The sequence below is a fragment of the Pelmatolapia mariae genome, linkage group LG9, assembly GCF_036321145.2.
Source record: "Pelmatolapia mariae isolate MD_Pm_ZW linkage group LG9, Pm_UMD_F_2, whole genome shotgun sequence".
In the NCBI taxonomy this organism is placed as follows: domain Eukaryota; kingdom Metazoa; phylum Chordata; class Actinopteri; order Cichliformes; family Cichlidae; genus Pelmatolapia; species Pelmatolapia mariae.
The window spans coordinates 4,730,192-4,758,007 of record NC_086235.1 but is presented as its reverse complement, the minus strand read 5'-3'; the positions used below and the strand labels follow the sequence as shown (position 1 = coordinate 4,758,007).

The 27,816-nt window shown below is 43.4% G+C and overlaps 1 protein-coding gene across 4 annotated transcripts in view; it reads right to left on the bottom strand.

Annotated features, from left to right (window-relative positions):
* Window positions 1-27,816, bottom strand: part of tnikb (TRAF2 and NCK interacting kinase b) — a 61,848-nt gene that overhangs the window by 26,827 nt on the left and 7,205 nt on the right. For all 4 annotated transcript variants that reach the window (XM_063484292.1, XM_063484289.1, XM_063484291.1 and 1 more), the window contains exons 3-15: window positions 12,444-12,500; window positions 12,216-12,341; window positions 11,929-12,039; window positions 11,401-11,491; window positions 11,107-11,237; window positions 9,375-9,429; window positions 8,763-8,841; window positions 8,415-8,590; window positions 8,237-8,303; window positions 7,238-7,436; window positions 6,829-6,945; window positions 4,698-4,784; window positions 532-726 (exon numbers count right to left, since the gene is read on the bottom strand). In XM_063484292.1, the coding sequence (XP_063340362.1) occupies window positions 532-726; window positions 4,698-4,784; window positions 6,829-6,945; window positions 7,238-7,436; window positions 8,237-8,303; window positions 8,415-8,590; window positions 8,763-8,841; window positions 9,375-9,429; window positions 11,107-11,237; window positions 11,401-11,491; window positions 11,929-12,039; window positions 12,216-12,341; window positions 12,444-12,500 (1,491 nt within the window). The remainder of the gene's footprint in view (window positions 1-531; window positions 727-4,697; window positions 4,785-6,828; window positions 6,946-7,237; window positions 7,437-8,236; window positions 8,304-8,414; window positions 8,591-8,762; window positions 8,842-9,374; window positions 9,430-11,106; window positions 11,238-11,400; window positions 11,492-11,928; window positions 12,040-12,215; window positions 12,342-12,443; window positions 12,501-27,816) is intronic.

Below are 27,816 nucleotides of genomic sequence, written 5' to 3'. Positions count from 1 at the left end.
TGCGGCTGTTTCCACAGCAGCGTCACATTCTCAGAGCTTGAAACATGTTGGAAGGTGTTGGTGCTTAACCACTTTTCCAATAGTCACAAAGGAAAAACAAACAATAGTCTGACTTTTAGTGCGATCGAATGTTTCTCATAATATGTGGCTAAAAAATTGTTTAAATGTAGCTGTATTCTTCATTTTTTGTCTTTATTTTATACAAAAATTTGTTTGTATTAATCGATTAAAAGCATCAAAACAATCAACAATCAGTTTCACGAATTTTTTTCTACTTTTGGCTCTGTGTGATGTCAGCGGGGGACAGGGTATCACTAATATGGCCACCTCTGTTTGCGAGGGGCAGCCAATCAGAGCAAAGCCGCCTTGAAACAGCTTCTTCCACACTCATCAACATAAATGATGTTGCCGGTTAAATATTGTACTTAAATTACTTTTGCCCCCCCCAGAAGCATGCACCAGCACTAAAATTAAAGAAATGAAAGTAAGGCTCGTAGTGTGAAACTGTGCGTCTCCGGCCCTGCAGGCTACCTCTTTGGCCCAGGTGGGCTTGTCGTTGCTGCTGGGCGCCTGATCCTTGTAGTGGTACAGCTGCTTCTTGTCCTGCGGCGGTCGCGGCGGCTCCTGCTGCTGCTGCAGCGACACCAGGTACGCCCGCTCCTGCTGCAGCTGCCTCTGCAGCCGCTCGGCCTGCCGCTGCTCCTCGATCTGCTTCCTCTTGTACTCCTGCACACAGAACAGAGAGACGCCAGGTGAGCACAGGTTGAAGTGCAGAGATAAAAACAACAAGGATCACAAAGTCCTCAAACAAACAGGCTCGTGTTTTTTGCCAGCGAGCCCCGGAGCAAAACTGCTGGATGCTTTTTTCCAGGCCTCAGCTCAACATGGCCTGTGTGCACATGAGCTAGAGTGCAAAGAGAAACCTTTATATTACTTTAATTATCCTGCACGTCTTTAGACCGGTGCCCCTGCTTGCATTTGATCTGCATGTAGACACCAGAGCACTGGTCCTGTGGTGTGTTTAGACCAAATGCAAAACCCACCCACTGAGATTCTCCCACAGACTGCGAAGCCCGCTGACACTGCTGACTATCAGGATGAGAGAGAGCTGAAAAAGTGGAGCTCTTTGATTGAACTTTTAGATACATGCAGAAAGAATCACACAACTTCCTCAGAAGCTCTTGTTAATTCCAGCTATCAGCTGTAGTTTGGAAGGAAGTAGCTCTGCCACTGGCTATTAGGGGTAGACATTTGTGGGTGGAGAAATGATCCAAAAGCACTCCAGTGACTGCAACACAATTACAAAACATTTGATGGTTCAAAAATCTAACTCTGCTGCTGCCTCTGAGTAGAACAAATGTGCGAGGTCCTGCTTCCATCCTGCACATTAGGCCTGACATGTTAGACGCTGTCGAACCTTTGAGTTGCTTTTTGGTTATTTTAATGAATGATACACCAAAACTAAGCAGCATGGAGTGACACTGCACTGGGGAGGAGTTGTTTGATGATATCACAAACACGTTTAATTTGATGTATCTTGATAATGACCTCCGAGCCACCTGAGCTCTGGGTGTCTTTGTTTTACTTGGCTTGTGCGGTGCTCTCTCCTGCAGGTGCTAATTAGTTCTATGAGCTCCACCTTTTTCTTACCCCCCAAGTTCTTCTCACAGTCTTTGAGCTGATCTGTGACATGAAATGAAAGTAATGGCTACTAAAGGTAAAGATGCTGGAAATGACACTGGTCATTGCATTGGCTCTGCGTAAAGGAACGTCAGTGTGTAGCTGAGCTGCAGCCACAGGAACATGCAGAGCTGCACGCCGTCTGCAGCTCTTGGTTCAAGGCAAACTTTGATGGTGCTGCACAATTTTAATATTCATTTAAAGCATCAGAATATAGAACTATTACCGTCACTATCAATGTAAAATGAGCTTTTTGAAACGAATCCAGCACTTTATACTTTACTTCTTTTTCCCCCATTTTTTTCTCTATTAATTGACTTAAAGAGGAAAATTCTTAAATATAAAAAAAAAATCTTAGAGAAGCGTGTGTTCTTACGTCGAGTGACGTGCTGAATGCCATCGGCTAACATTTCTCCTCACACTGTAACGTCCCTTTAAAGGTCGGGAATTTATCTGAGCCACGTGTGAAAGACTGCAGCAGACCTTTTAGGCGTGTGTGTGTGACCGTGTTTACATATCTTTGTGGGACCAAAACTTGAAAGTTTACTGTGCTTGTGGGGACCAACAGCCCTTCTGGGGACAAAATCCCAGTCCCCACGAGTTTGAAGACGTTTCAGACTCAAAATGTGGTTTTAGTCTCAGGGTTAGGATTAGGCACTCATTTTTGATGGTTAGGGAAAGCATGTCAATTAGATGTCCCCACAAAGATGTGGAAACACAGTGTGTGTGTGTGTGTGTGTGTGCGTGTGTGTGTGTGTGCGTGCGTACTGATCAGTTTGGACCCCTGACTGTTCTGATGTCACTGACTGAGGAAGACGGCATCATCACAAACAGTGAAGCTGAATAAAGTCTTCCCAGCGCCGGCGGCCATCGACTGACACGCCCACTGCTGTGTGTGCTGATTGATTTGATGTTTGTTAACTTTTTCTGTGAAAAAAAGAAAAACCCGACGCGTGAGTCATCTCGGCTTGGTTGGTATTGATCGATTATTGACTGGCCTCACCTTCACGTCACACTTTATTTATTTGAGTAAACAATAAACAGGCAGACTTCCTGGAAACCATGCTGCTTTGATTTTTAGGAACCAATGAGAGCCGATTCTGGAAGTGACTTCCTGCAGACCTGGACCTCGCTCTTTGCACCTGAACATGCCATCGCTCAGACAATAATCTTAGTGATTTGGTTTCGAACGGGACCTTTTAAAACTGACTTCTAAGGACAGTGTGTGAGTCATGAGATGTTATTGTAATTATAATAATTTAAACGTTTAAAGGGACATAAAATATTCAGAGAGTGTAATTTCAGTTGCTTTCTGAGAGATGAGCGTAAAGCTGGGGTCTCATAGCCTCGAACGATTATCATCTAAAGTCTCTCGTGTACCTGGGGAAACCTGACCAATCTTGCCCTGACATCTTACATTTTGGGGCCGGTGGTGACTTTTACTGAACGAATTTCATCAGGTGGAAGTTTTAGGAACGCAGCCCACTCCTTTATGGGTGAATGCTCCCTGCTCAGTACGAGGTCTTCCTTTACTTTGGGGTTTAGTAGCTGCTTGTTAGGTTGAAAGGTAATCAGTCCATCTGTGTCTCCCTTGATTCAGAGCTATTATAAATCAACTGATTTATCAGTGTGTGAAACAGAAACGTGCTGTTTGAACTCCAGACAGATTCAGGAGATAATTTTTTCTGTAGTTGTTCTTCTGACTCAAAGCACTCAGCAGGAAATAGTTGTTTCAGGAATTTTTTAAGTGCTGCAAACACTTTTTGTGGTTTAGTTGAGGAAGTTGCTTGGATAGAGGATACAAAGAAGGCAACCATGATGCCCACTCAGCAGGAGAAAAAGCCCCACACTGTTAACTGTTAATGCACATCAAACTGACTTTAGATTAGGAGGCTGTAAAGCACTGGGTGAGTGGTAGAGGAAGCAAACTTGGAGCTAGAAGCATTCTTCACCAGGTATAATGTAGCATCCTTAGTGCTTATCAGACAAACGAGCCATTTCCAGGTGCTTCTGGGTGGGAAAACCTCCTAAAACTTATTGCAGAACATAACAAAGCTTAGAAATCAAGCAAACCTAAAGCTGCTCCCAAGGCTCCTGGGCAGCTAGCCTGCACATCAGCCTCCCACTGAATTCACCCGGGAGCATCAATCACAGGCCTGGAGACCTGAAGCCCTTCCTATGTTCACATATCATGTAGCGTTTTAACAGTTAACACAAACAAATTCAAATGATCACCACTGTGGTGAAAACACACAGTGAAGCTTTCCCCGGGTTCCAGGTTAGCTCAGTGACCACGACAAGGCCAAAACATGCAGCAGCCCAGGTTTGAGTGTGACTGCTGTGCTTTCCCCTGCTCTCTCCTTCCTGTTTAGTCTTCACGGCTGCTGCATTAAAAAATGCCCAAATAATAAATATTGTTTTTTAAACGAACGTAACCTCTGGGTCTAAGCCAACATGCAACTGCCTGAAATCTGATTTCTTTTTCTACCTGCCAGCAGGGGGCGACTGCTCTGGTTGAAAGCAAAAAAACGACTTGTGGTTCTATAAATGTCCATGAAAAAAAGGGTTTCAAGATTTCAAACAGGACTTCAATAACAAACGAGTTATCGTGGATGAGCTGCACCCATCTATGGTTTGAATGACCAAGCTTGCTACATTTGTAAAATCCAGGGTTGGAGTAGGATTAACAAATCTGCTTTTAGTTCATGCTTCTGTTTTTTCACTTCTCTTTCTCCTCTTCCCCCAACCGATCACAGCAGATGTCAACACGTCTCTGAGTCTGGTTCTGTTGGAAGTTCCTTCCTGTTAACAAGGAGTTCTTCCTCCCCGCTGTCGCCAAAAAACAGTCATCTGATTGTTGAAGCTTTCACTGTAATATTTCAGATTATGTATCTTAGAGTTTAAGGCACTTTGAGTTTTATGTGAATAAACCTGGATAAAAATCAAAGCAGGGTACTTTGAGCCCGACGTTAGGCTCTGCCCTTCATCAGTCTGTGTGTGTTTGTGTGTTGTGTTACCAGCAGTAGGGCCTGCTCCTGCAGGAGCTGCTGCTGCAGGATCTCCAGCTGCCTCTGCTCCTCCTCCAGCTGTCTACGGATATACTCCTAACCAATCAGCAGCCCCAGCCAGCACCACAGTCAGCCAATCAGAGAGCGACCAGGAGAAATGGAAGCGAATCGGAGCCCAGGCAACCAGTGACATCACCGGAGGAGGAAATAGAAGAAAAGGAAAAAGGAAAGAGGAGGAGGACAGCCAAAAGTAGGAGATTTGTTGAAGAGGTGTGAAAGTAGGGATTTAGTCAGGAACAGGCGAGGAGAGAAAAAAGAGGAGCAGCAGGAGGCCGTAATTAGTAGAACAGAAAGACAACATGCTTATTATTAAGATGGCAGTGTTAAAGATCAGTGTGAAATCAGCTGTGCAAGAGGAAGAAATCTCTGTCTGAGAGAGCGTTAAGGAAGCGCTGTTAACTACGAGTCATTTATAAGTCTCCTGTGTTACAGTATCAGGCTGGACGTGTGGCGACACTACAGCTGAAAATCAGCAACTTTATTAAAAAACAACCCGAACCACAACAAGCACACAGCCCACACACTCATCTGTGTTTAAACGTTAACACGAGAGTTTTCTCTGTCTGTCAGATATGCTCCTCATCATCCGGTGAAACTTTAAAGGCTCATCATTTAGCATGTTTCCCTCAGTCAAATCACAGATTTTTCTGGACTAGAAAATGTTCTGTTGTCACATTTCACGAGTGACCGGCTCCATAAAACCCTGACGATCGATACCACGTTAAAGGCTGCAGAGGGATTATATCTGCAAGTGGCTGCTTTCTGTTGCTTAAAGTTTTGGGACAAAATTTGTAAAGAATAATCTATAATTGCAGAATTGTTTGACATTAATTATAAACCTCCGAAATTAGAGGTTTGAGTAAATATATTTTTAGGATGAAGCAACATGACTGAATTTCCATTTTGGGCCGAGCTCCAGAAACACAAAAAGCTAACTAATTACAACCTTCTTTGATTAAATCCAATTTAAATGCCAAATTTAAAATGCATTAAAGCCACAAACTTGAAAAAAGTACAATCGTTACAATCTGAATATTTTAAATGTGGAAAACGTCACGAACTGTAGTCACACAGTTAGAACAGAAGCTCCGTGCAGACCACGACTGTTTTAAATGATCTGTTTACCATTTTTACACACATCACACATCAAAGGTTGTAGACGGATTAAAGGAGAATTATTTGTGTTGGTGTTGGTGCTTAAAATATTGGCACAACCTTTTACTGCACAATAATACATTTTTGCATACATTTTTGAGATAAGATAAAGTTTTACACTCATGTAGTTTTAAGCTGAGTCATGCTGACTTTTAATCCCCACTGTAGGATAAGCTCTAGAGACATTAAAAACCTTCATTTCCCATAATGCAGCTTGGAAATTTCTTTAATTCAGGTCTCATTTAAACCCTGCATGAATAATGCAGGAGTAATGCAGCACGAGAGTTCTCACAGGCTGTGAAGCAGAAGTAAAATGAGGAAAAATGCTCCTTTAACTTTCAGCTAACTGAGTGTGTAAAGCAATAAAACACAGAGCTGAGCTCAAAGTGGGAGACGGAGCGCACAGTCATCAATGATTTGGTCGGAAAACAGTGAATTTTCAGGGAAACACCATCTGGTTTATTATGAATGTGTTGCTACAACAGTAGAGGTAATTAATTTGTGTTTATTTAACAATTGGTTCAAATTTGCTCGTGTAACAGCTGCGAGTTGTTTCCTAAGACATTAATAATAATTTTCAAAGATTAGTGAGAGCTTATTTAAGTCTCTTATTCTTTGTAAGAAGTTTATGTTCCTGTTCCCTGTTCTAGTTGTTGTAAAGCTCATTTATTTATGATTAATGTACAAATTAAGTCCCATAAATTCTTTCTACAGCGCCCCCTGGTGTCTGGAGGCCAGCATCTACAATATGTGAAATTCTCATTTTACACGTGCTGCAGAACATCATCTCTGTAGTGTCTTCTATGATTTGAGCCGTCGGATGTGACGTTTCCATGTTTCAATCACTCGTCAGAGTAACTGACAGGAGATGTGCTGAGAAGCCACACCCCCTCGTATGACACCTGTCAGTCAGGTGTTTCCGTACCTGCTCTCTCTCGGCGTGTCTCCTCTCCTCCTCGCGGCGGAGCTGCTCCATCTCTTCATACCTCCTCCTCTGCTCTCGCTCCTGCTGCTTCCTCAGCTCTCGCTCGCGACGCTGTTGCTGTAGGTGGAAACAGTTTTACACAACAACACCTCAGCTGTGTGCATGTCCGTGTGTGTGTGCGTCAGGCATGTTTTCCTGGCATTTGGATGAGCTGAGGTGCTAACAAACAGGTGTGATGTGCAGGAAAAGTGATTTTATAATCATTCTGATCTGTTTCTCACAGATTCAAACAGCCGAAGGACAAATCTCTCTTGTGTCTTTTGTGCTGTCACATCGGTATCGACTACCTGTGTGTAACCTAACAATCTATCGTTGTCATTATTATTATTATCTGAGGTCTTAAATCTACCTCCTCCAGCCGTCGCCGCTGCTCTTTCTGCTCTTCTATACGTTTTTGTCTCTCGGCCAGTAGCTGGCGCTTGTGCTCCTCGTTCTGCTGCTGCTCCAGCTGCTGACGCCGGATCAGCTCCGACCGCTCCTTATTGGCCAGCTGCAGACGCAGGAAGTCTCGCCTCAGCGTGGACTCGCCCGGAATATTGATGATGGAGCTGGAACAGGATTAAGACTTGTTTGAGTTTTAGCGAATCTGCTGTTTTTATAGGTTGGCAGTTTATAAATGAGGTTATTCTCTGCTGCACCGCTAAAAACACACAAAACATAAAACCTATAGATGAGCAGGAGTAATAATGGGAGTATATAGCAGTTCTTTGCTAAATAAAAGAAAAGTTTAGCCACCATAATGTTACACATTTGTTTGTGAACTCTCTTTCTGAACACCCATCATGTTTTTTGGAGCTAAAAGTGAGCATAGTCAGATGAGAGGGTGGAGTTGCAGAAAGTGAACTGCCTGCATTCGTAAACTGTTAAAGTGTCATATCTGTAAGTTAGTCCATGGTTGTTATATGAAGCGGTAAATTCTGAGACCGCAAGTGAAGCTACAGCTGTTCCAAGAAGCTGCAGTTCCTGTAGTGGCCACTTGAGGCTGGTGTCAGCGTTGAGTCAGCTGAAAGGATGTTTAATAGACAGCTGTAGCTTAGAGCAGCCAGACCTCTAACTTTAAGCCCTAAATGAATTTAAACACGTGAGTTATTTTGTTTTAAACACTGTTGTGAAGGTGGAAGGTATCTACAAAGACCAAAACATTTTGTTTTAACAGGCTGTAAACCGTTCATTTCTGTTGCAAAGCTGTGGGAGTCGATGGGGAGTGTCTCACTGTCGCTGCCAAACTCCAGTGGCCACTCCAGGAACTGGATTTGTGGTGCTTCAGTTTTGGATTCTATATGTCTGCTTGGTATTAGCCTGTTAACACCAGCAGCTACAGTGGAGGCTACAGCATGAGTAAACATACCTGGGCTCTCCTATGTCCCTCTCTTCATCCTCTTCCTCACTCCCACTGTACTCGTACTCCGTCTCATCTGAGGGGAAAACAAACACAGATTTCAGGTCAGTGTTTACATCTGTTGACAGCTGAGGCTTCAGGCAGCTGTGAGCTGAGGTGAGTCAGTGGGGGTGGGGTGCCTGCTCACCTCGCTCGCCCCTCCTCTTCTTGGTGCGGTCGATGTGGTCCTTCAGCTGGATGCGGACCTGCCGCTCATTGGGGAGGTCTCTGATGAAGGGGTGCTTGAGGAGCTGCTCGGTGCTCGGCCTCTGGCTGTGACTCTTCACCAGGCAGCTCTCTATGAACGACTGGAACTTCTTCGACCTGACCGCGAGCACACACACACACACACACGAGTTAATCGCTGATAACTCTCTCTCTTAAAACAGCAGCTTCATTAAAGGGAGAGCTGCAGCTTTACCCTCTTACAGGCCACCGTCACATCGTGTTTCTGTATAGATGTCTGACAGCATGTGTGTGCGTTTAAGTGACTCACCACTTCTTTGATTTGAGTCTCGGGGCAGGATTTCTGGGGATGAGGAAGAGCGCCCTCATTGGATGCATGTCACACAGAGCTGAGGAGGCAAAAGGAAGGAAAGGAGAGCAGAGGGAGAGGAAAGGAAAGAAAGCAAGAAAGCAAAAAGATAGGAATTAAAAAAATTAAAAAGGAAAAATGGGAGAGAGGAGATGAGATTAGGAAGGGTGCCAAAATGTGGATAAAGGAAAGGAGGGGAGACAAAAGAAAGGAAATGATGCAAAGGTGGAGCAAGAACAGGAAATAAGACAAAAGGAAAGGACAAGAGACAAGAAATGATGAGACATGAAATGGGAGAAGAAGAAAGGAGATGAACGGCAGGATGGAAAAGGAAGACAAGAGAATAGGAAAGGAAAGGAAAGGAGAGCAAAGGAAATGAAAGGAAAGGAAGGGAGAGGAAAGGAAGCATTTAAAGTTGCAGGATAAAAGAAGGGGAGGGGAAGGAGACAGGAAGAAGAAGAAGAAGAGGTGCAAAGCAGAAAGAGAAAAAAGAAAAAGACATCGATTTAGTCGTTTAGCTCGCAGACAAACTGTGCTGTGAGTGTCAGCTGATAACGGTGTAATCACACTTACGTGGCGCTCCCTCTGCCATCTCTATGGCTGTGATACCGAGCGACCACAGATCACTCTGCAGAGAGAGAAACACGAAACGTTCACATCCTCCCAACGTGTTACCGACTCAACACTTTCAGGAGATCGGCGCGCCGATCGGTGTACTTGTTAAGCGATAAAAATACAGTCAGCTCCCCATCTGTGCCTGTGCTGGAGATGCCCGTCTTTAACATTTCAACCACATTATTATTATTATGTTTCTGTTTTTAGGTGCAGATCTGAGCTGTTCGTGCTGTAAGACGGACTCAGGCTTTCTCGTCACGTAAAGCCCCGGAGGGTTGGAGTTAATGGTGTAGGCGCACATCCTCCACCAGCTCGCCACAGGGGTTCGTCCTGTCCCCATTACAGCGCGCTCCTCTTACAGTAACCGCTGCAGACCCACTGATTTCAGCTCTCTGAAGGAACGATACTCGTTTCTGTTGGTGCGCTCGGGTAGCAATAATCAGAGATTACACAACTCCAAAAAACAACAGATATAATGTGAGAGGGATTGTTTTTAAAGGTCAGTGCGCGCTGTTTGTTCACAGCTACAAGCAGTTTGACTCGGACGAGAAATTGAACTATAGGAGCTCCGTGAGGGCAATTTAATAAAAAAGAAAAGCAGGAAAAACTTTACCTTTTCCTTTGTTTTAAAGTGTACTTATTTAGGTTTGTTTGCCTAGTGTGGAAAATCACGCGTGCACTGTTAAACTGGATCTGTACTCGTGAGATCGCAACAACATCCTGTCCCAGCTTATTAAGTGCAGATTTAAATGCTCCTTCAGTTCAAATCAAACAAACACGGAGACATCACTGAGCTCCAACAGCGTGATCAGATCAGCTGTTACGCTAATGTTTAGCATCCAGGCAAAAACACGATTTATGAAGCGTAGCTGAGCAGAAATCAGCAGACCCATAAACTGTACAGCACTGCTGTAACTTTGTAATTAAATCAAGACGCAAAACTAAATATGAGCAGTTTGAAGGGATACATATAGACACATTAGCACAGAGAAGATGGAGGATGAGAGCTGTTATAGGAAAACCTCAGAGACAAATGCTGTCCTATGGCAGGATGAAGACAGCGAAAATCGACCAACATGAGCCAAGAGAGCGTCTCAGGTCATCCCATATGACTCGCTGTGAAGAAAACTCCTGCTCAAGCTTAAAGCTGGTGCTAATGTAAAGCTGGGGAGGCTGAGAATGACTGGTTCATATTGTTTGCTCGGGGCCCGTGTCCAACAGAGGAGACACAGGAAGCTCTATAAATCATCACTTATCTTATATGATCCTGTCCTAATGACTTCACCCGAGTCTCCCTTTGTTTATCAGGTAAACTGGCGTCTTTGCAACACCAGCTGTGCTGTTTAACCTCAGAGAATCGATATGAACTAAAACCTAATCCATTACTAACGATAGGATCAATACAAAACCAGTACGACTGTGAGAAATGGCTTCACACCTCACTAATATAAGCGCCCATGGACGATGTTCTCAGGTTGTCATTATTATGCACAGTGTGGTAAAACGGGTTTAAACAGTCTGTATCCACAAACCGAGGGCTGAACGATCTTCTGTTTTCAGGAAACTCAGTGGTGGTTTAGTGCAGCATAGGTTACCGTGACGATGTATCCTAGTACAAAGTTAAGCTCACCGAGTCCTTCGTCCTCCTCGCAGCACAGTCCTGAGACGACTGTTAGTTAGAATAAATTACCTTGAAGTCATACGTGGCATCAGGATTCTCATCACAGGCGATGACCTCCGGGGCCATCCAGTACGGGGTCCCAATAAACGTGTTCCTCCGTCCCACCGTACGGTCCAGCTGAGCACTCACACCAAAATCCACTGCACACAAAACACTGTTTATAGCGCTGCGGTGCAGTGCTGAGCTGTACACTTTATGTTTTTGACAGCACGCATCCATAGCAGCCCCTCAGGAGCTTTTTAACTATAACACAAGTCACCATAATTAGGATGAAACTTAGAATAAATGCTGCTGCTTCCTCACCGAGTTTGACCTCCGCGTTCTCCGTCAGCAGCACGTTCTGGCCTTTGATATCTCTGTGGATGACCTTGTGCTGGTGGAGGTGGGTCAGACCCTGGAGACAAGGGAAAACAAGTGGCAAAGGTCGTCTTATGATCCAAAACACGGCGAGTTTTCTTTAGCAGAACAGCAGGAGGCAGAGGAGAGGCTCACTAATCTGTGAGCTTCATCGCTTTATTATTTCAGTTCTGCTCTTTAAGGCCAAAATATGCAGATACACAAAACCAGGTGTACATGTAATTAATCAATCTGCATTTTTCCTTACAAATCTGTAATTTATATTTATATAAATGTTATAAATTTGATTTAATTTATTTTAGATAAACTTACAAATTTCCTTTCTTGTCAGTTTTGTCCACACACATGTGGCGGACTTTTTCTTTTTTGCAAAAACTCTGACGGTGTTCCTCTGGGAAACAACTGGGTGTTTCTTTGGTTTCTCCTCTTTGTGGGAAAACATGTAAACATAGGAGACAGTGTTTTGGTTCTCACCCTGAGGATCTCTCTGCAGATGTAGGCGATCCACTCCTCCTTCAGGGAGTTCCCTTTGGTGTTTTTGATCAGATCTGTCACCGAGCCGGCCCCGCAGAACTCCATCACCAACTGCACAAACATACGTGCAGTTTTAGGGTTTATTATTAACTGTTTACTTCTACTTTTCACTGCAAACCTCCATCAGTCATCTCATCCTTTGATCTCTATATACAGGATGTATTGTCGTTGAGCTTTCAGTTAGACTGATTTAAGTTCAGCTAACAAAACCTGTTCGTGTGACTAACCCAGAGCTGGTCGTCCACTCCTGGAGGATTTTTCTTGATGAAGGCTCCATAATAGGTTGCTATGTTCCTGTGGTGGCTGTACTTCTTCAGCATGTTGATCTCGGCTTTAATCTCCTCCTCCTCATCCTAAAGCACACAAACACAGTGACAGATGCAGCACAATGCCAATAACACACACGATACCAGTATAACAGAAAGGCTGGATTAAAGACAGTGTGTGTCACTCACGCCTGTGACATCCATGACCTTGATGGCAGCGAGCTGGCCAGTTTTGACATGGCGACCCTGAAGAACAGAGATGGAGAGGAGATCAAAGACATGAGTCACGGATTTGGATCTAGGACACATTTACTCAACATTTCCGTCCCTTAATCTCTTAAGAACAGAGAAAACCCAGTTTACTTCCTCTAATTCCTTGTTTTGGAGCGATTTCTGATGGGAATCCAGATGAGCAGGCCTTAGCCCTCTGCAGAGCAGGTTTCTGGGGACCTATTTATTTTTTGCACTGTCCATCTGTCCAGAATTTGTGGACAAACAAAAGTGTACAATATACAATCAGAGACTCTTTTGCAAATATGGTCTCAGTAAAGGTTGACGTATTCTCCAAAGATTTTTATGGATCCAAGTTCCAAATACTGTTCGAAAATACAGCAACAGCCCTTATTCTCAGTATATTCAGTTGGAAAAAAACACCTTTACCATAAAACTTCAAAGAAAGAATGATGATGATAATACAGAATCCATCAGCTTTAGATTGTAACCCAATGTGAACTCCTTCAGCATCAATTTTTCACACGCAGGCAGTCGAATAGAGTTTAATAGGCTTCCTCAACGACTAAAATAGAAGCCGGTAGATGCAGATGGAAGACGTTTGATTTTTAACATGTCTTTAATGTATGAAAGTGTGCATTTAAACCCAAACTGTGATCCTGTATGCATGCTAAGTGGACTGCAAGGAGCCCGGCTGAGATTGGAGAGGAAAATACACAACTGACACAAAACCAGCGTTCAAAACCTGACAAGCTGTTTTTGTGGCTGCTTGAGACTTGGGGAAGTCGATGTCTCATTCCCATATGAAGCATCATATTATGCTTCATTATTATGGGGCGGCTTCGTCTCCTACTAACCTGCTACGCCAATCGGCATGTTGAAGTGTCCTCGGGCAAGATACTGAACCCTGAGCTGCTCCCAGTGCATTCACAGTTATGTGAATGTTGGGTACAGAAAAAATGAATGCATGTATGTGATTGGGTGAATGAAGCTTTTAGTAAAAATGAATTAATTAGAGTAGAAAAGCACCGGAAGTGCTGCACACCTGTATTTCTTCTAATGGCCAGCAGAGGGCAAAAAAAAAAGTCTGACTGTAGAGAACTCTGTGAGAAGAAAGGTTTGGTTGCCTGGTTCCACGCTCTTAGTAAACACTTTCCTGATCTATTCACAGTCTCAGTTGCTCGTTTCAAGGTTTTGTAAATACAATATTATATTTATTTATTAAATATTAACACTCAACAGAGTCTAAAAGGATAACGCTGCTGCCACATGAGTGTACAGTATCCCTCTTTTGTTTGTCAAGCCGATGACTTCACACTAACTACGACGGTTGGAGTGGATTGCATTTCTTCCTTTTACATACTTTTTGCCACATGTGTTACTACGTGATCCCGTCTGACAACACACTGTTCTGATCACAAGAGATAATGTGCCCACGAGAGATGTGGCTGTCTGCAGCTTCCTCCAGCGATAAAAGCACACCGCTTGCTTGTTTATCGTCGCTGTTACACTTCACAGACGTGTGCAACCAGATAATCGTCACAGAAGTGAAAAATGAATCACCAGAAAGTACACTTCACATGTAGCAGAAAACTGTGCTTTGCAAACACCTGAGAGCTCCTCTGCTTTTGAATTCAAGTGGGATGCTTTTACATATTCATGCTGTACTATTTATTCATTTTATGCTCATTAATTCACCTTTAAGTTTGCACTGGTCTAGAGTTCAGCCACGTGTAGCTTGTCAGGTAGATGAAAACGACAAAGAGCCAAACAGAAGCAAGAATCGATACTTTTGAGCATCGAGCAGCAGCTCTCTGGGAACAAAATTCCTTATTGATGTTATAGATTAGATGAGAATAGCTGATAGCTGGAACGATAACAGTAACTCAAATAGCTACTTGTAACAAACAAGGTATGCAGAAGTGCACAACATGTTGAACCTTGAAACTGATGTTCCACAGCAGCAGAAGAACACAACAAGTGTCCTTCCTGTTAGCTAAGAGGACGAAACTGAGGCTACAATTCACAGGTTCACCAAAACTGGACAGCAAAACGTCGTCTTGTCTGATGAGTGTTGACTTCTCCTGCAACACTCCGATGCTAAGGTCAGAATTTGGGAAAAACAACACGGAGCATGGATCCATCCTGCCTTGGATCAACAGTTCAGGCTGCGGGTGGTGTAATGGTGTAGTACCAGCTGAGCGTCATTTAAACACCAACCTATCTGAGTATTGCTGCTGACCATGTCCATTTCTTTATAACCAGTGTACCCAACTTTATGTTGTGCAACATAACACAACATGTCACACAGTTTAAATCACCTCAGTGAGTTCACTGTACTCACATGACCTCAACAGTCACCAGATCTTAATCCAGCAGATTAAGAACGGCAGATTTACATTACGGATGCTATCATGTCAAGTCTAGCTGTACCTAACAAAGTGCAAACAACTGTCCCATTAATAAAATAATTCATTCATGGTCAGCGCCCCTTGCCAAGGACTCACTGATATTTATACTCCCAGATGCTGCAGATATGATCTCTGTGAGCAACATTAATAACCATGCGTTCAACTCTGCATTTAAAATATAAAGCTGTGCAAAGTCTTCAGGAAACTGTTCAACTTATGGCTTCAATCTCTGGTTTGTCTTTCCAAAGGAAAAGGCCCGGCGCTCACTGCAGGGCACATCGCCGCAGCCTGTTAGCTCCCATTTTTTCAGCACTGTGACGACTTTGAGTTTAAATAATTTACAGTGAAGCTGAACTAAAATCCAACACTGAGTCTAACGTCTCCTCCTCCTCCTTCAAAGCGAAGCCGGTATCACAGCAGCTGTTAAAGCGAGAAAGTGGAAATTCATCCACCTCACCACACACACACACACACACACACACACACACACACACACACACACACACACACACACACACACACACACACACACACCATTTCCTAACGGTAACCTAGCAACAGGCCTGGCAGTGAGGGCAATGAATGAATGTGGGGTTGGAGGAGGCAGAGCGATGGCAGTTTGTGTGTGCGTGTACGTGTGTGTGTTAGGAGGCCATGATATTTCACACACTGGGTCACTTGCACATGTGAGTCCCTCAGATTCAGACACACACGCTGAAATAGACAAGCTCACACACACACTCACACACTCACGCAGACGGCGTCTCGGTTACTCAGCGTTGCATCAGACACTGAATATATCTGACAGGCTGAAATCACCTCGGAGTACTGAAAGTCTCTTGTTCTCTCTCTCCGTCTCTCTTGTGCGTCTCACATCTTTTGTTTCCTGTTTCATCGCGCCGACTCCCTCGATTTCTTTCACCTGTGCCGAGTGTTCGATAATTCAGCCTTTTGAATCGTCAATAATTTTAGGAAAATGTCACAGTTTTTTGCTTTAAAGCTGATCTAAAAACCAGCCTGATGGTTCACAGCGTGCTAACAATGCCAGTCACATTTTACCGAAAGCTGACCTTGGATCTGTCGTTAACGATCCAATCGAAACCTTTGTAGTCAGATGCCATTTTAGTAGATGTGCTGTGAACCGACTCCAACCTTCACCCACCAGCTGCCATTAAAAGCTCAAGTGTACACCAGCCTCCCTTTAAAATATGATAATTGGTTTAGTCTCCACTGTCTCCCAGTCAGTTCTACGACAGACAGGTAGAAGTGGAAACCACAAAGCAAAACTGTCCATTAATGTCGGTGTAAAGCTTGACTCATGCTCGCTCTGATGGGTCTCAATAACAAACAATGCGTTGTGTTCTCGTACCTCTGCACGAGAAAATGTGCACAGCTCTAAACTCTGAGCTGGCCTAACAGTCGGGGAAAAAGCTGACGAATAAACACAAATCACACGCACCTTTCCTGCTGTCTCTGTTTATTTACACGGCGAGAATCAAACTGATTAATTACACCGAAACATCTTTTACAGCAGGTGTCTAAGTCATTTTAGCTCGGAGGCCGCAAACAAACAATTTGATCACAAGTGGGCTAGTTCACCAAAACTGCTGCATAATAACATACAGTACTGTGCAAAAGTCTTGAGCCACCACTCATTCCTTTATATTCTGCAGGAGAATGGGAAAAAGATGCAGTAATGCATGAAAACATGGAAAGTCATTTGGTATGACCGCCTTTACCCTTCAACACGGGCTGAACTCAGCTTCTTGTCATTTCTTTAAGTTGTCATCAGGAATAATTCTCAGACATTAAAGTTCTTCTCTGGATGTTTGTCTTTTGTTCTGTTCTCTGTTAACATCACTGCTTCAATAATGTTGAGGATGTGCTTTTCTAATCATGTATGTTTTTAGTGCATTGTCTCTTTGGGTCATTGTTTCCAGATGGTATTGTATCTGATCGCACTTTTATATGGAGAAGATCTCCAACACCATTGGATGAAATGCAGCCTGAGACCATGACAGACCCCCGCTGTGTTTTATAGATGGCTGTGGACTGTAACTGTTGGACCTCTCTCCTGATGAGGCCTCAGTGAACAGTAGATGCAAACACTGAATGTCCAGATACATCTCTCAGGTTCTGTGTCAGATCTTTGCTAGATTTTTTTAACCATTTCTTAATGACTTCCAGCTTGTTTATTCACTGTAGCTCATTTTCAGGCCTTCTACTTCATCCTCTGTTCTCCACTTGTCCAGTTTCCTCACGTTTTTAAGGACACACTGTACATCATGCTTAGATGTGCCATGTTTTTAACTAATAGCTCTTTGGGAATCACCTTGATGGTGCAAAAATGCTATTATATGTCTGACATTTATTTTTGGCATTTTTCATAGTTTCAGCTAAGAAATGTGAAAAATCAATGTGATACAAGGTTATTTACTAAGCTGTGTAGACACAACACTGATTTATTGCTTCAGTTAGTTCCTGTTTTATGCTTTAATGAGGTCACACTCATAGGTCAGTGCAAAGTGGACTGAAAAACTGCCAATGCTCAAAGAAAAGTTTTGAAAATCCTTTAGAAACCTGGAGAACTACCGCAATAATGATCAGCAAGCAACAAACATTTAAGGGGGAAAATAACTAAATAAATAAATAAACAGGGAAAGGCCAAGCACGAGAAAACGATCAAAATACGAGGAATGTTGGAAAGCTTGAGTGTAAGTGAGGCAGGAGGTACATGATACACTGACGTAGGCGATTAACTGACAGGTGTAGCACAAAGAAGGCAGGAAGTATAAAACAATATGCTGTAATATAATAAAATAAAACAGGAAGTGCCTAATGATGGTGATCACAGATATTTCATGATTTTAATCATCTTTCTTTCTGTACGTAAGGTTTGTTGATTAAAGCCTGAACTGTCCAGCCCTGTGATTTAAATACTGCACATGGAAACGCTCTACACCAGCCATGAACTCATGATATTTAGGATTCAGTACATTCTCTTCGACTAGTCCAATTCAAGTTCACGGGGGGGCTGGAACCTCTTCCAGCTACCTCGATAACTGCATGTCTGTAGAGCGTGGGAGGAAGAACATGCAGACCCCACACAGGAAGATGGTGGATTTGAACACAGGATCTTCTTGCTGTGAGGCAACAGTGCTAACCACTGCACCATGAGAACATTAAGATCAAGATAAAGCTGAAACGTGTGACTTGGCCTGTTTCGCAATGGAAAAGAATCTTTTCAAAAATTCCTGGATCCAGATCCAGATCTCTAGATGTTAGGCATTCCCAGCCTGGACCAAGCCCCACCTTGGATCAAGTTCTCATACAAATCAATCAACAACTTTCTGGCTAATTATTCTAAACATAACAGCACCTTTACAGTCTGACAAAGCAGCAGCCTGTCTCACTCTTTTTCTTAAAGGTCTTCTTGTTGAGGGTACACGGCGAAGTCACTAGTAGGCAGCAGCTTTGTGCAGGTGAAGCTAAGTTATAATTTGAAAAGTCAGTAAACCTGCTCCCTGGACCTCGGGTTAAGTGTGTGAAGTGCTGCTGTGACTGCAGGACAAACGGCAGCGATCCAGCACGATGGGGCAATAAAAGGCGAGGCAGATAACGGCGGGGAGATGAGAGGAAGAGATAGCATCTCAGAGAGGCTCTTTGTTTTGCTATCTCTCTTCCTCCAACACTGACGGCTGGCCAGACAAATCTCCCAAAGGTGACACAGAGCTCCCAGCGTGTGTTCACGTGTGTGCGCGCGCTCGAGCGAGATTATGGCAGAGGCCGGGCGGCATGAGGAAGCTGCATTAAAACATCACCCGAATCCGCACATATGCAGGGAGAGAGAGAGAGATAAAGATAGCAGCAGAGGGAGAACAGAGGGAGGTGGCAGGTGAGGAGGAGGCGGAGGAGGAGGATGACTGGAGGTAGAAAAGGGCAGAATATCCTTTTGAGGCTGCCTCAGGCGTAAAAACACACCTCAGGTCCCGCGTTCAGACAAGCCTCGCATTCCTAACCTGAACACAAGCCCCGACACATTACGACAGAAACAGACTGACAGACACAAATAAGCGTTTCTCTCTCTGCTCTCTAATGTAACAACACGTCCTCTGGAAACGGCGAGCTTGTGCAACCAGCGTGGGCTTTTGTCTGCGTCCTATTGTCGCAGAAATACACAAATTCACCACGTTTGGCATTTTAGAAGTGACTGCAAAAGGACAACTGAAAATATGAAAACCACAGTTTCAAAGAAGCATTATTCTCTGTTTTAAAGGAGCTTAAAAGCAAACACTGGAGGCCAAAATACACCAAACAGCAGGCTGTTATTTTGTTTTCAAACCCCCATACTGGCAGCAGCTAGACTAGCTTATCATCATTCCCAAGGCATGAAATACTGCCATGCTGTCAAAGACAATTTAGTTTCAGAGAAACTCAGATCTGCTGTTGTGTCGGTGCCACGGCGCATCAGTGGCAACGAAAGTGAAAATGATGTCATTCCTAACTCGACAGGTATGGATGTCAGCATTCCTTGGCGTCACACTTTAAAGCAATACTGACTCTTGATTGCCATTTTTTTAATGTCAAAGAGGCTGTAGATGTCTAACGCCCAAACTTAAATGTGACACCCAAATGAATGTTTGGCCCACACCTGGGCCACATCTGGCCCTGACTGAGGCTAACTGACAACTAAGCCGCTGCTGCACCTTAAATTCGCCAGGTGTGCTGTGACACCTGGAGCAAAGCTGTCCCATACAACCCTTCAGAGCCACATCCTGCCCACAAGTAAGTGGCAAAATAAGCCAGTGTTACCCCATAGTTGACTACAAACGTGGCTGAAATATGAATGTTTAATTTAAATGGGTATTTCTGTTGCCGACTAACGAAGGCAGCAAGTCAATTGCAGACTCCTGTTTGACATTCATCACCCAAACTGCACTGCTGTCATTACTGTCCTATTTCCAGTCCTGAAACACTACATTAATTTTCTACTGGCTCCCTGCTTGCACATCTCAGCTCCTGTTTCTTCTCTGTGCCAGTGGGAGCTCCCTCTCCTCACCTTGTGCTCTCACAGTCTCTTGTGTGTTAAAAATAAAGAATGAGAGGTTAGTACAGAAACATATCTGAGCTTTGCTATCAGACTGTATATAAAAAAATAATTGCAGACCCCACAAGTGAAGTGAGGGTAGTGCCTTAAACCTGCATTCTCTCTAACAGCCAGCAGGTATGCCCGGGTGGATCACTTGGTGTTTTACCTTTTTGCCTTTCAAATTAGCAGGATGTACGCTACGGGCCAGGTCAGTCAACCAGGAGGAAGCAAAACAATCTGTGGGAGAAAGGTTTAACCTAACAGATCAGTTAACGATATATTGTTGACTGCTGTGCCAGTGTTACAGTCCTGGATGCTAGTGCTACTAGCTTGGGTTCTCAGGACGACTGTGGCTATAAGACGAGTGATAGCAGTAGACCCGAAGAGCTAGCACTACCTCAATAAGATCTCCTGTGGAGGAGAAAAGTGCAGGAGTCGTGATTTTAGTCAACATTTTTGCAACACATTGCTTTGGCTGTATGTTTTGGGTCATTGTCCATCCGTATTATGGAACGCCGCCCAATCGGTTTGACTGCATTTAGCTGGATTTGAGCACATCAGCGTTCATTCAGCTTCTTCTGTCCTGTGTCACATCATCAGTAAAAACTAGTGTCCCAGTGCCACTGGCAGCCATGCACGCCAAAGCCACCACACTGCCTCCGCCGTGCTTTACAGTTGATGTGTATGCTATGGATCATGAGCTGTTCCACACCTTCTCTATACCTTTTTCTACACTCTGGTAGAGGTTGATCTTTCATCTGTCCAAAGAATGTTTTTCCATTTTGTGCAGGATTTTTAGATGTTTTAGTCCAATCTAGCCTTTCTATTGTTGAGGCTTATGAGTGGCTTGCACCTTGCCATGTGGCACATGTTAAGGGGCTGAAACTCTTCATCCAGTGTGAATGTGGATACCCTCAAATGAAAGCTGAGAGTCTACAGATTACATCCATGTCCATTATATAACTAGGATTGGAATATCTTCCTATATGGAAGTCTATGAGGAAATGACCTGACTTCTCACTTTACGACATCAACAAAAACTGACCTTAAATCTTTATGGTCTTAATCACCAAAAACGTTTTATTTAACACAACACAACAATCTTTATTTTGTAAATTACAGCTCCATTTAGGGCAAAATAGATGATAAACAGGGCATGACTGAGGCTACCCTTTGGAAAGTTGATTTTTGCTTCCACTTTTCCAGATGAACTATCCCAGAAATTCAAACGTATGTGTGCTTGTAAACCTGGAGACACGTCTAAAACAAAGATTGTCAGTTTATGATTGTTTTCTTGGAGGTCTGCTTTCAAATCCAAGCCAATTATTTATGGCAACACATATCAGCTTTTCTGTCATGACTCACCTTCTGGTTTCCTACAGAAATGACTTATCTGCCATAACAAAGGTCATTTTCTGATTAATCTCTGCTGATCATTTCTAAAAAAGGAACGATTAGTAACACTTACACGTACAATGCAGCCTGTGATGTACTGCACACTGTTATTTCACTGCATGAATCATGTACCAGTGTCTGCACTAATCTCTGGGGTTTGATGCCAGGAAGTGAGATGCCAGTATTCCCAGGAACTCTCTTCAAGGAACGAGCTCTTCTTTCCAGCTAAATGCAGAATAACCTAAAACTCTGCTGCAAACTGAAGACTGCTGAAACACATGCAGCAGTTTTCATGCTAAAATGCCGCTTTGCAGCTTAGACAGCTAACGTTTGGATGAGCTCGAAATAAACTGCTGTGTAAAAGGTGTCTGAAGGCCAAAGTGTGTCCAGCTGCAGAGAGCAGCCAGACTCAAGGTCAGGCTGATAATCCTGCTGTCGCACAGAGATGTGACTCAACAGAGCACATTTTTAGACAGAGACTCCTGGAAGACACTCACAGTGTTGCATTTGTTCAGAGTGGCTACTTTCTCAGCTCCACATGAGGCCAACTGCTGTGCGAAGTGGGCACAAGAGTTTCCGAATCCGTTTCAGGAAGTTACAAAGAAGTGTCAGATGCAGAAACTCCAACTTACTCAACGAGCATGCAGGCACTCATCAGCAAACCAGACATTTAACAAGTTTCGCTTTGCAGAAAGAGAAGAAACAACAAAAGAGGAAGGTAACCACGCAGGCTGGTATGTTTCCCCAGGCCATCACATGAAGTGACTAATGTGATGTCATACTGTTGCAACGCGTGGAAAAAAAAACAACACACACAGAAAAAGTTTGCCTTCGAGGCTTTCTGCCAGCAGTTTATGCTAGCAGAAACATGAACAAATAAATAATATTTTTGTACCTAATCATTTAATCCTATTGTTTTTACTGCAACCTTACTAACATGAACAAATAACTCCATATATAACATAAACCACCGTCTCTTGGGTGAAAATCTTGTGTTTGATCCTTTTTAAGGCAACATAATCTAATCTTTATGTGGACTTTAATCCTCTACACTACAGAAGGGATTGCAGACAGTATATAAAATATAAAGAGTCACCGTTATTTTACCAACTGCTTTGTTTGCTCCACATTTTGAAGATGATTACACATTAAAGAAGTGCCAGAATAGAAACAATAAAAATTTGATATTTGAATTAGAAGCTAACCTCAAGCAACTTGTAACCTTATTTCCCCCCATTTCTCATTCTATGTATGACTTAACAGTTAAGTAAAGCCGTATCCTGTTTTTGTCCAGTAAAACTCGCCACCTCTAGGGGGAGCAGCTCTGTTGCCAATCAGGCTACTTAATGGTCTCACCTGCGGCAGAGGCAGTTTTTGAGCATGAATGAGCGTCCGTAGAGATCTTGGTTTCTATCTGTTTGCATTTGGTTTGCATGCGTCTGAACAGCGTCCTGCAGAAACTCTACGACGTTTGGCCAATATTTTATTTTATTTATTGCAGATTCAGACAGTTAAGAAGCTGTGACTTCAGAAAATAAGTTGCACTAATGGTCCTAGAGCAACATTACTATGACACTGTAGCAATAACACCCACAGGAAGCCACACCGTAGGCCAACCTGTTACAATAATTCTTGTATGCATATGCTTTCATTAATCTTCTATTTCCTCCAAAATGCCCATTTGTTCCCTACAGTCTTGTTTTCTTCTGCTGTGCCTTCATTTAAGTCGCAGCAGGAGCCAGCCAGTGTTTTTATTGGTTCTTTCCTCATACAATGAAATCTCCTGTAAATTGCAGACTGCTGTATAAAGTGTTTCTGAATGCTGCATTCAGAGGAAGAAACCAAAATACATGGCAAACAAAAGCCGGTGACATCAGCACCTCCGACAGGCAGCTCCTGTCTTCAGACCTCCTTTTATAGAACAGCGACTTCACTTTCTGAGCTAAAATCAAACACTTCCATTTATGCCGCGTCTCTGCAGCTGATTCCGAATAAAGCTTTCCAGCTGTCAGGAATCTGATAGAGATGAGAACGGAGATGAATGAGTGTGAAGGCTTTGCTGGAGATATTATAAACCGGATCCAGAACCAGAGCCAGTCTTTTACTTTTGCACTTCTGTAGACACGTGTATTATTGTTGCATATCTGTGCATGAAAAGCATGCAAGTTTCCTGCATCTCAGCTATGTGGCTGCGCGAGATTCCTTATTTAACCTGCTAAGCGACTAAAGACTCTACTCTATTATCAATGAGGCCTGCACAGTGAGACGAAATGAGAGGGAGATATTCCGAGAGAGCGAAAGCTTGAAGGCTGGAGGAGCCTCTCTGTGCTTTAATCGATACAACAGATTGAATAAACTCCACTCTGTGAGAGCTCATTCACTGATTAATCAAATCCAGTAAAAACCAAAGCGGCCTCCTCAGTGGTCAAACCCTCCAGTGTGAGCTTTGAAAACTCCCAACAAGCGCAATCAAAAGGTCAACAACGCACCAAATCTGCTGAACAGTCTCGGCGATGTCAGCGAAACGCCCGCAGTGAAATGTAAACTTAAAGCGTATCTTTCATGCTTTAACGCCCTCCACGAGCAGCCTTTCAGCATCATTCAGATATTTCTCCTTCATTGCTCGCTCACGGCCTGTAACTGTGAAAGATTGCTAAAAACCGGGAGCCGGGAGGGGAGGCGTCAGCAGCCCCGAGGGTGGAAAAAAGATTTGAAAGCTGCTTGAAAATGTTGGCAGGGAGGATGAATGAAAAAAAGGATTCTGCTTTAGTTCAATAAATGCCACAAAACTGGACAGAAACTAAGTGTTTTCATTACAGCATTCGACTTCCCCTTTCAAATGTTTTCACTCATATCTAACGTTTGATGCCTCACTGTAATTTCCTTCAAAGCATCAGTCACATAATTGCAATTTCTTATGAAGTTTAGAGGATAATTTGGTGCTAATTATAGTGGAAATTGAGACGCGTCACATTAATTAATCTGAATTAATTTCTAGCATAGCCTAGAGAGTCTACTGAGCAATTTGCTTCCGGTATAAAAATAAAATCTTACTTTGCAAAGTGACAAAGTGACACGTCAGGACCGCAGTCGTTTAGCCTACAGTCATGTGAAAAGAAAGTGCTCTACCATGCAATACCATCCTATAAGTAAGTAAGTATACCCTCACTACTTCCATAGAAAGAAGCAGTCCGGTATTGCTGATCAAACGCATCTTATTAACTGATCATCAGCATGCGTGAGCATAGGCCTGCGCGATATGACCAAATCCCGATATAAGACATTTATCTTCCCGACAACGCATGTCAGGACGATAAATGCATGAAGCTATACATTTTTAGACACAAGTGGTAATGGCCGCCATTTTCTTTGAGAGTATTTATTACACGGCGTACTGCGGGGTAAAGCCTGTCCTAATGTTTGAGCAGCTGACGGCTTGCTTTTGCTCCTCATCCATAAACTCTCTCCGTACTCTTTCACGTGACTCTTGGGTAGCTGGTACAAGAGGCTTGCCGTGTTTGAGTCTGTGGTGGGGAAAGGTTTCCTGCATAATTTGCATAGTACAGTTTTCTGGTCCGTGTCAGACTTTTTAATAACCAAACCATGTTCATGCTACAGAGGTATAGATAGAGAGTACAGAGGCCCCTTGTTTAGGAATAAGGTCCTCGATTTGACTGGTCCTTCTGTTTGTCACCATTTCAGTTTATTTTGGAAAATCTCAACAGGATCTTCAGCTTTATTGTGAAAGGTTAATGAGGAAAATAAACAAGCGGACCGCGGCGCCACACGCTGGGTTTATTGTCGTTGTTGTCGGTGCTTGTCCGTCCGTAGTGTAGATATTTTAAATATAAGAGAAAGAGAGAACTTTAAGAAATTAATATAGCCACTACAGTGACCATCAAAACGATGAAAAATATTGTCGCAAACAGTTTATTTTGCGACACTGCGAAACAAACAATAGCGTGATAGGAAACGATAGAGGTTTTCATATCGTCATGTGATATATATCGTTATAGCGAACAGCCCTATGTGAGCACCTCTATAAAAGCAAACGTTCTGACAGTTTGCTACTGTGAAGTATTCAGGTGTGTGTTGAAGACATCAGCAACAATCTTAGAGAAGCAAAGCCTCCCAAAAATTTGAAGTCCATCATTCTGCAGTGAGAAAGATTATTCCCAAGTGGAAAACATTCCTGACAGCTGCCAGTCCTTCCAGACGGGACGTCCCAGCAAATTCACCCAAAGGTCAGACTGTGCAATGCTCAGAGGAACTGCAAAAAACCCAAGAGCTTCATCTCAGACTCTATGGGCCTCAGTTAATATGTTAAATGTTGAAGTTCAAAACAGCACAAACACCTCATCCCATCTGTCAGGACAGGGGTGAGTCGACCGTGATCTCCTCTGTACACCAAAGTATCCTTGAGTCAAATGTGAGGCATCTGAGCTGTATCATTAAAGGTGGTTCTCCATGCAGAGAGTGGTGAGGATAGAGAACATCATTCAGACTTCACTTCCTCCCAACCAGAGATGGGCAGTAACGCATTACAAGTAACGCGTTACTGTAATCCTATTACTTTTTTTCAAGTAACGAGTAATGTAAGGCAGTGGTCCCCTGGGCCACCGACCGGTACGTGAGTCGTTTGGTGCCGGGCCACGAGAGCTGAGGCTCGGGTGTGAAATGTTTATTTTTTATCATTAACTCGGTTTCGCTGGGTCTTTTCTAGGGGTGGGTTTTGATTATCGATTTATCGATAAAATCGATTCTAGCTTAGATAATGTAAAATCAATTCATAAAATCCCGAATTGATTTTTTAATATAAATTTATTTTGCCCGACACGCCAGAATCTCAAGTTAAACCTCATAACATTTCAAAAACCACCAAACAGCTAAAACAGTAAATGAGAGCAGGTACACAGATTCTGCACAAAGACGTAAACACAAAGCGCGGAGCCGCCGACGGATCAGAATCAGTGAGATGTCGCCTTTCTCACCCGACGGCACGGACACGGTCGGGGCTGAAAGCCGACAGCTCGCTGATTCTGATCAGTCGGCGGGTCCACACTTTGTGTTCACGCCCTTTTTGCGCTGATTCTGAAGCTGCAGGTTTTATCTCTCCTCAGTAAGGACATCTCCTGGTTTCATTTTCATGTTTCCCTCTCACCACATATCCAAACCATCATGACCAGCAGCTTTTACAGCTGTGGCTCCAGCAAACATCAGCTGATACTAGAAATTAATATTAAATAAATTCTAACAACAGCTGATCAAGCTTAAACGTGCTGCTGTTGTTTAGCGCGACATCCGCTGGTTTCCTCTTTCTGGCACAAAGTGGGCGATAAACAAACAAGAGAGAAAAGCCGATCAGCTGATCATTGATCAGTTTCGTGATTGAAGTAGCAACAGGAGAGGGAGGGGGAGAGAATGAGAGAAGAAGAGGCAGCTGACAGTGTAACGACAGAATAACTCCAGCTTTGTGTCTTTTTCCAAACTGTGTTCCTTTTCAGCTCAAAACGAAACGCGTAATATTTTCTCTGAATACGGGACGACTCCGTTTTTTACGGGTCGGTTGGCAACTCTACTAACTAACCTTATGAACAAAGTTCACTATCAGTAACATCATAGCACCCACCCAGCTGTATATAAACTCCATCATGCTAGCTAGTACGCAGTACGAGTTATTGTAACTGACTGTAAAAAGTCAGCACAACGAAAATAAACTCCACCTAAACTTGGTTTATATCTGACCCAGATAGACTGCAGGTCATAACTTCTTACCTGAAGTTCAGTTCACTTGACACTCGGACCAGCAGCTGCCTCGGGTCTCTCCTCCTCCTGCCTCCCCTCTCCCTCATCCACCTGCTGGCCTCTGTGGAAGCTCCGCCACAGCCACCACCAAACAACTGACTTATTTTTACACACCGGCCAGCATCTGGCCAATCCACCACCTCTCATTGTCCATGCCATTACAAAAAAATAAATAAATAAATCATCGGCCCATAAGAACAAAAAATCACCATCGGGCATATGCCAGTCCAGCTATGGCGTCCGCTGTACACTCTGCGTGGGAGCTTCTTTCTACAGTGGAAAATAAAACTTCAAATCTAAGCAAGCATCGAGCATGCCGCCACGGGAATGTGACATTCACAGAGAAACCACCGGATCCCCCCACGGACATGACCGCTGTGGCACAGGGCAAACCTCCACCTGCCCCACTCCTGCTAAACAGGTGAAAATAGAATTAAGAATGACAGGACTCAGTGCTGCTGAGTCTTTGATTGTATTTATTTTTTTAGCTTATTCTTTTATATGAAAAAGCTTTTTTGTTTTATTGGCAAATACAAGACATTGGGCTGTGATCAAATTCAGCGTGCAATACATCAATGAATTACCCAGTAAGACTTGTTAAAGTAGTCATTCCCACCTGTCTATATTTGTA